This window comes from Ochotona princeps, chromosome 10, assembly GCF_030435755.1.
Source record: "Ochotona princeps isolate mOchPri1 chromosome 10, mOchPri1.hap1, whole genome shotgun sequence".
Classification (NCBI taxonomy): domain Eukaryota; kingdom Metazoa; phylum Chordata; class Mammalia; order Lagomorpha; family Ochotonidae; genus Ochotona; species Ochotona princeps.
Window position 1 is genome coordinate 6812027 of NC_080841.1, and position 8816 is coordinate 6820842.

Below are 8816 nucleotides of genomic sequence, written 5' to 3' on the forward strand. Positions count from 1 at the left end.
CTGGTGGACACTCACAACTTTCTTTTGATTCAACTTTTCCACCCCAAAGAGGTAACATACTATGCTAGGAGTGACACATTAGAGCAGGTTCTAAGGAAACAGCAAAAATAAAAAATAAAATAAGAAAGAAGGAATGAAAGAAAGGAAGAAAGACAGGCAAACATCACCTGGAAGAAGCAGTCCTACAACAGTTTTATAAATACACTGTGACCAGCCACGCTGGCCTGGGCTGCCAGGCACAGAGCAAGGGCGCTAGCATTGTCTCCACTCTGAGGCTGGGACTCTCAGGATCAAGCAAGCTAAGAATATTCTGGAAGGTCCTAACTGTAGTAGTGCTGAACCAGGAACAGAAGGAAGGTGTCCCAACTGTGCACAAACCCTCCAGCATCCCTGTTCTCTTAAAGGTAGCTTACAAAAAGCAATGCAGGGCCTGCGCAGTAGCCTAGCTGCTGAAGTCCTCACCTTGAGCACACCAGCCCTGCTTCCCATCCAGCTCCCTGCCTGTGCCCTGGGAAAGCAGTCAAGGATGGCCCAAAGCCTTGGGACCCTGAACCCACATGGGAGACCCAGAGGAGGCTCCTGGCTCCTGGCTTCGGATCGGCTCAGCTCCAGCTGTTGTGGCCACTTGAGGAGTGAATCAGCAGGCATATCTTCCTCTCTCTCTCTCTCCTCCTCTCTATATATCTGACTTTGCAATAATAAATAAATCTTTAAGGGAAAAAAAGCAATGAAAAATCACTTTGTCTTTCCAAGCTGGAAACTTGCACAGGGCCTAAGGCTGGTAGCTCACAATTGAAGACTTGAATATTCATAATGCAATTGTGTCAATGCTTACTGATATCTGCTTCAATGGAACCTTTTTTCCAATTAATTCTGTTGAGATTTTGGAACTTTGGTTTCAAGAATGTTTATGAAAGAGAAAAACCCTAAGGTCTTAGGTCATTATGAAGCTGTCCATGAATCAAGGATCCGTGAAAATCAATGTCTAAAATGGATTAACACTCTCTGCACAGGGACAGCCAGCTTACTGAAGACGGGGGAAATGCAAACATTGCCTTAGTCACTAGATGAAAACGAATTCCTACTTGAAAAAGGTCGTGGGAGAAAAAACTCGTGATGACTGATACACACAGACCCTTGATATCTTGAGAATTAACCTAACATCCTCAATTCGTAAGAAAGAAAAACTCAACAGGACACCTGTCAGCCTAACGTTTTAGACAGAAGTTCCTGAATAAGCCCCCACATTTTTAGATGGAATATCATCCCTGTAACTTGTTTAATAAGGAAGTATTATAATCACCACTTCCATTGGTACTGTCTGCATAACAAGAGAAACGCACCCTGAACAGACTGGGAAGCAGCTACTAATCTATGGTCTTCTAACTTACAGTTAGTAACTCTAAAAACTACAGATACCCCACTGTTAGTCTTTTGTATTCAACAAAAGCAACAAAACTTTATGATTCTCCATTTTTGGTTTCCAAAGAAAGTCCAGATTAGGTAGAAGGAAAGAAAACCTTAGATTCTACCTGCCGATTTATCCCCGGAAACCTCTGAGAGGCCGGGCCTGGGAATTCCATGTGGGTCTCCCAAGCAGGCAGCAGGACCCCCCACGGTCATGAGTACCTGCTGCTCCCGGGTGTACAGGAACAAGAGCCTCCAGTCAGAAGCAGAGCCCACAGTCCAGCGGAAGGCCTCTGTTGTGGGATGACAGGCTTCCAGGCAGCGTGTCCCACTCCTCCTCCACGGGAAAGAGCGAGTTATAAACACCAGGAAGCCCAGCGGGCTTCGAAGAACAGCACACTCCATATCCCAGGTGAATCTCGTATGTCATCAAAAAAGCACGGACTGTGCTCCCTAACACGGGTCTGGGAAAATCATGAGCTCCTCTGTAACACAAGTCACACACACTAGCTTTAGACTGATTCACCCCCAACCAAAAAAAAAAAAAAAAAAAAAAAGCAAAGCTAATTTTCTCTCTTGGTTTTTGGGTATGCAAATCACATTCTAAGAAATTAATCATGATTTTTATACCTCAGATCCTATTAGGAGTAGGCACGGACTCTTGTGGGGTCATCTGCTTATTCTATTTCAAGAAATTCTAAGTGAAGTTAGGACAGGCATTGAGGCCAGGAGCTGAGGGGCCGGTCCTGCGGGGAGCAGGCAGGTTCGGCGCCCAGCTCTGGTGCTGGCCCCAGCTTGCTGCTCACACAGCCTGCAGGCAGCAGAGGCAGACAGCTCAAGGACTCACTGACATGGGAGATGGACTGAGTGCCCAGGGCAGCCAGCAGCCTGGCAACCCTGGCTGGTGCAAGGAGCTGGGGGTGAACCAATGGATGGCCGGGCTGTCTCCCAATTAAGTAAAAAACCACAAAAGCAAACACAGACTAACAGCAATAATCAAGACAAATGTCACACTTGTGCCGGATGACCAGCAAGGTACTGAAAGCTCTCAGTTTTTCCAATTGCTCATCACATTCTCATGGTAGCTCATTTCCTAAGTCTCACTTTTTTTTTTCATTTTTAAGACCTAACCACTAACAATGTCATAAGGTAAGGCAGAAGCTTATTGCCAGTTACAAATTTAGGAACTAAAATATCTTACTGACTGAAAAAAAAAAAAGCAAAACGCATCAATGCTCAGAGTGATACTTTGTGGAGTTCTAAATTTCTAAAGTATAATCACAAACATTACATATAAACATTTTTATTTCCTAGCAATTGAGAGAAGTAAGACAGGAAACATGTCAGTCTCTCTTTGGCATTATTTGAACCTTATAACCTTTTGTTCGCCTTTTGTTGTAATTTAAACTAAAAAAAAAAAAAAAAACAAAAAACAAAAAGTTCTCAGAAGCAACCTGAGGATCCCCAGGTTGAATCAGACATCTGTCCAGCAGAGGGCGCTGTAGGTGCAGCACCAGAAACGCAAGGTGAGTGGCTGGCCACTCAGAGCCTGCGGTTTTGCTGGGCAACTTTTACAACCCACGGTCTGGATGCTTCTTCCTCCGTGGTGGGGTGGAAAATATGTGTCACATTAATGTGAGGCAACCCAATTTGGCCAAAGTCAGTGGCAGCAAAAGCCCAAAGCAAACTTCCCAAATGAAACCTCTTGCTTTAAATACATGAGCCTGTCCTTACAAAGGCATCAACTTTTTGAGGGAAAGGTTTGATTGGCGTAGGTACTGTCTTAACTCTTCAAAATATTCATGCACATGGACCCAGCGTGATATCTTAGCAGCTAAAGTCCTCACCTTGCTTATGCTGTGATCGCATAGGGGCGCCAGTTTAATTCCAGCAGCTCCACTTCCCATCCAGCTCCCTGCTTGTGGCCTGGGAAAGCAGCCGAGGACGGCCCAAAGCCCGCGTGGGAGATCTGGAAGAGGCTCTTGGCTCCTGGCTTCGGACTGGCTCAACTCTGGCCATTGCGGTCACTTGGGGAGTGAATCGATGGACAGAAGATCTTCCTCTCTCTGTATATCTGATTTTCTAATTAAAAAAATAAATAAAATAAATCTTTTAAAAATTCATACACACAAAAATTAACTGGCTTATATTTAGATGTCTCAATCACACATAACTTTCAGGAAAATATTGTCTGCCACTTAGTTGTTGCCAATATGAAAGGTTCGTGGATAAAGTTAGAAAAAAAGCCTGGCAGGCAAGACAGGTCCTTGAACGACAGGTGCCCCGACCTCTATGTGGCAGCTATGGGTCCGACCCAGCCTCTAGTTAGGTGTCCTGGCCCACTCAGGCCAGAGCTGTGTCCACATTGTCCCTGGGGCACAACCCCTGCCCTGTGTGTGCACTGCAGTCTGTGTGAACGCTCCCATCCAACACCCTACGTTAACAATACACTGAGGTTTTGATCCGTGAGGTGAACCAGGCATCTGCCTGTTACCCACACTTAATAAATACGTGTTACCTGGTGTGTGTGAGATAAAGAGCTTATGCTCAGGAAAAATAGCACCTTTACAGTTTGCAAATATGTTTTAAAATGCCTTCCTGGAGCAGATGTCAGGTTTACCAGGTAAGCCTCCCACATCCTCCAGAACGCCGGCAATGAAGTCTGAGTCCGGCTTCTGGTTTGCTGACTCTGATCCCTGGGGCGGCAGGTGAGGGCCCCAGGATTGAGCTCCGGCTGCAGCCTGACCCAGCCCTGGATGCTACAAGCAGAAGAGCTTTCGCTGCTTTTCAAAGCAATTCGACACACGAAACTTGGCAAAATGTCTTGCCGCTATCTGATTTTCCTTTCTATAAAAAAATACACGAGAGCTGAGTAGAGCAACAATGCAGATTTGGCTCGCACAGTCAGAACTGGTGCTCCAACTACCGGCAATTCACCCCAAGCACAAGTCAGCGGATCCCAGTGTTCTAGAACACGTCTCGGATTTTCCTTGCACGGGTTTAATACAAAGCAGGAATGAAGCGCACGGCCATCACTGCCTTGCTTTTCACCTTAGCGTCCGCTTGGACACGGGAGGGAGTACCGCTGCACACGCGTTGTGGGATTCTGAACGCGGCAGCCAAAGTGCAGCCCCCTTGCAGTCAGAGGCCGCGTCCCTACCCACATCCTGATGCCTGCCGTGGAGGCCGGCGGTGTTTGAAAAATTCGCAAACCGAACTCATGCAAACCAAATGTCACTCCCCTGCCACTGCACGCAAATTTCATGTGGGTTTTTTTTTTTTCCCAAATTAAGGGCTCTGCTAAAATTTTGAGGCAAGGGGCGAGCCTGACCTAAGATCCACGTGCATTGGAGCAGTGAGCTCTTCCTCCCTCGCCACCAGGCCTCCCGGCTCCCTGCGCCACCAAAAAACGATGAGCAACCCCGCAATTCCCGGCTCCGTGGCCGGGGCGGATCCAGCACTCAGGCCCCCAGACATGGTCCCGCTCTGCCGCTCCCTCTCCACGGACCCTGCAGGGTGCCCGTTCCTCCCGCCCATCTGCGAGGGAGGCCCAGGCGCAGCCGGTCCGCGGGCACGGGGCCAGCCGGGGCTGCGGGAGGCGGCCCGGGGCAGCCCGGCGAGTGCGCACCGAGGCCGGGGCACAGACGTCAGCAGCACCCTCGCTCCCACTGCGGCAGGCCGGCCCTGCCCGCCCCTGCCCGGCCCTGCCCGGCCCTGCCGGCCACCTCGGCCCAATCCCGGCGCTCAGGGGGCGGCACGGGCACCACGAGACCCCGCCCCCAGGCCGGGCCGCCTATAAAGAGCCCGGCGCGGCTGGCAGCCAGCAAGTTGCGGTGGTGTGCCAGGAGCTGGGCGTGCAAAGTACCATGTTCCTGGCTGTTCAGCACGACTGCGGAGCTATGGACAAGAGCGCCGGCAACGTCCCTAAGAGCGAGGAGAAGCGGGAGAAGATGAAACGCACCTTGTGAGTATGAGCCGCCGAGTCCCGCCCTCCCCGCGAGCTCCGGCCGGCTGCAGGCTGCGGGAACCGCGGGCTTGCGCGGTGGCCTTGGCTCGGGGAGCCCGGGCGCGCGCTCTGCAGGCCGCGCAGGTGCTGGAACTGAGCGAGCGCTGGGCCGGTCTGCAGCTGCAGGGTCCCCGGGCGGTGCTGCCCTGCTGCAGCGGGGGAGGGGCTGCTGCCGCCGCCGGAATATCTCCGTTCAGCGCCAGCCCCCACCCCTCCCAGCCCGTCTCACGCAGTCACGACTGTAGCGTGGGTCATTGTTGGGCGGCATCTGCTTAGAGCTGCGCTTTGGGTCGGCGAGGGGTGTGGGAGCGCGGATGCGCCCCCGGCTCCCCCCACACGCACACACACTCTCCCGTGCGTGGCCGGTGGTGAGCCCAGCACTCACGGTGGAAATCGGAGGAGCCAGGGTGGCCCACAAAGCGGTAACGCTGTGCTCTGCTCCATCGAGTGCAAAATGTCTCCGAATTGTCGTTAAGCTGCCGCCCTAAGTGAGCCTGAAGAGCGCTGCGTTAAGTGTGGCCCACCAGATGTGTTCCAGCATTCTGGTGATTTCAGGGGGTTACCTTGCGTTGCTGGATTTAAGTGGGGGAGGATTTACCACCTTAGCCCAGGAACATTATTTGGTAACAACATATTCACCTGCAATACATCATTAAAGCATCCAGTGACTGTCTTTTTTTTTCTTTTTCTTCTTTTTTTGAAGGTTAAAAGATTGGAAGACACGATTGAGCTACTTCTTGCAAAATTCTTCCACTCCTGGGAAACCCAAGACTGGCAAGAAAAGCAAACAGCAAGCTTTCATCAAGTAAGTGAGGAATCCTGAGCCTGCAGCTGTGGGCAGCTCTGCTGGGCTCGCGAGGGGAACTGCCTGCCAGGGTCCCAGCTAACTGCAGAACTTCTCCTACAGGCCTTCCCCAGAGGAAGCCCTGCTGTGGTCGGAAGCCTTCGACGAGCTGCTGGCCAGCAAATGTGAGTTCACCTTGAATTTGTTCTGTAGAGTCACAGGGGTGTGGGGCGGTTGTGCAAGGGACAGGTCCCCCAGGAGCACCGGCCCGGGGGCACTCTTACCGTCCCCCCGCCCGAGATGTTCAGTTCAGACAGGAAGATGGATGAGCCTGAACTACAGCCGTCCGCAGGGCGGCTGGTTGAGTGAATCAGCTTTTCCATTGCATGTGGTTGCGCGAGACGTTTGGTTCCTAGAGAATTTATGGCTCAGTCGTACAGAGATCCAGACATAACAGTGCCCGTCCACAGCGACGTTAGCATGTACAGCCCTTTGCCTCTCAGGAGTTGAAATCTGAGGATTCTGAGGTTGAGGGGGACCTGCAGGAGCGCAGCAATGACTGGGTCACTCACTTCTTTGTGTTCTGCATGCTTTTCTCTCTGTCCTCACAGATGGGCTGGCTGCCTTCAGGGCTTTCTTAAAATCTGAATTCTGTGAAGAAAATATAGAATTCTGGCTGGCTTGTGAAGACTTCAAAAAAACAAAATCGCCCCAGAAGCTGTCGTCCAAGGCAAGGAAGATCTACATGGACTTCATAGAAAAGGAGGCCCCGAAAGAGGTAAGCTGGGGTTCCTCATGCCAGCCCGGTGTGGACGCGCTGGTGCCGGAGAGAGCAAAGGAACTCCTTCCAGCCAGCCGATGGGAGTGTGGGGAGGGGCTGTGCTCCCCGGGGTCCAGCTTGCAGCTGGAGTAGGGACGCTCTGGCTAACCATGAGTACTGCATAATCTGAGCGCTCTGGCTTTATTTCAGATCAACATAGACTTTCAAACCAAGAGTCTTATTGCCCAGAATATACAAGAAGCTACCACTGGCTGCTTTACAACGGCCCAGAAGAGGGTGTACAGCCTGATGGAGAATAACTCTTACCCCCGATTCTTGGAGTCTGAGTTCTACCAGGACTTGTGTAAAAAACCTCAGATCACCATGGAGCCACGAGCCACATGAAATGGCTCAGGACACACCGGAGTGGAGGACATTTCTTTGTTTCCTTAGGGAGAAGGCCGTGAGCTGCCAGAGACTGGCCTTGAATTCAGCCTGGATGTCTAGGAAACATCACTCAGAACTATTGATTCCACATTGGGTAGTGAGTCGGGAGGCCTGCACGGCTGTCCGGAAGAAGCTTGTTTGAGCACAGCTTCCACCACTGTACAGACGCAGGGAGGGGACCCGTGGTCCGCGGCGTGCCTCACCAGAAGGCACGGACGTGAGACAGATAATGCTGTGATACTATTGATCCAAATGCGTTTAAAATCAATAGGTCTGGGATTATGTGGCCTAAGCTAGCTGGCTGTACATCTTCCCTGAATCGGTCCATGTTACCACATAGTGGCTTTAGCTTTAGGTTTTGAGTCCTAACATGAACATGTTTACTGTGTGCAAGAGTATTGACGTTCTCGTGACTTCAGATCATCTATACTCACGCATTGCTGGACCTGCACTGGTGTGTTTGACTTGTTGACCTGGTGTGTGAAATCGAGCGAGTGCCCGTGTGCGGAGAACCACGGTGTCCGTTACGAGTGCCAAAAACTGTCTCGCAGGCAGCTAAACTCTGAAGTGGTCTTGGCATATTTTAATAAATTTATTTTGCTAAGTAATGTCATTAAATATTTGCATTCCAGGTGTGTGTTGATTTGATTTTGGTCATGGGAAATGTGAACCTAAGGGACATGACTTGGTCATAAAGCAGAGGCGACTGCTACTGTGCCTGTGCACTGGGAACAGAGGCAGGAAAGGCAGAACCAGCCTGGCTTAGGCTTCCTGGAGCATAACCTTAAGGATCAAGGTTTTGTCTTTTAAGAATACAATGACTTGAAACCCCTTCAGGGTAAGGAAAGAGCTAGGGATGAGGGGAAGGGTGTGGAGCCAAACACCTCGCAGCGTCACCGAACTGGGCCTGGGAAGAAAGGAGCCAAAAGAGGGCATGGGGCCTGTCCTTAGTGGCTTTTTCTGGCTGCCATGCTTGCAGTGGGTACCGGCATTGGCTTCCAGAAGCTGTGTCTGGAAATGGCTCCCTCCCATGGCCGATCACTACAAACTGCATTTTCGCTACTCACCTGCCTAGCAAAGGATCTGAAGGTGTCACCTGAGATAAGCAAGGCAGAAGAGGCCCTTTGTTTGTTAGATCTAGCCTAAAATTGTGCTAGTTTTCCTAAGGGAGTGGGGGAGATCTGAATATCGTTTTAGTCTGGCTGATTGAAATAGGCTGCCTTCCTGGCTTTCTCGATTATGTCTCGGAAAGGAGAGGGGCCCTTGTCTGGGACTTGGAATGACTACTGGGGCTTCGGGGCCTTGGAAAGCCTCCGGGGTCTTTCCTGGCTCATCTATCTCCTTCCTGTGTCCAGGGACTTCAAACCTAAAGCACTAGAGACTGCGTTCAGTTCTGACCTGCCAAAAGGAAA

At 50.9% G+C, this 8816-nt stretch overlaps 1 protein-coding gene across 1 annotated transcript; it reads left to right on the top strand.

The window, feature by feature from the left end:
- The first annotated feature begins 2430 nt into the window (after nucleotides 1–2430).
- RGS2 (regulator of G protein signaling 2) lies at nucleotides 2431–8022 on the top strand. The gene is made up of 6 exons (XM_012930250.2): nucleotides 2431–2442; nucleotides 4923–5371; nucleotides 6117–6218; nucleotides 6321–6382; nucleotides 6809–6975; nucleotides 7168–8022. Exons 1-6 carry the CDS (start codon nucleotides 2431–2433, stop codon nucleotides 7360–7362), a joined length of 987 nt encoding a protein of 328 aa, XP_012785704.2. The 3' UTR covers nucleotides 7363–8022.
- The last annotated feature ends 794 nt before the right edge of the window (nucleotides 8023–8816 follow it).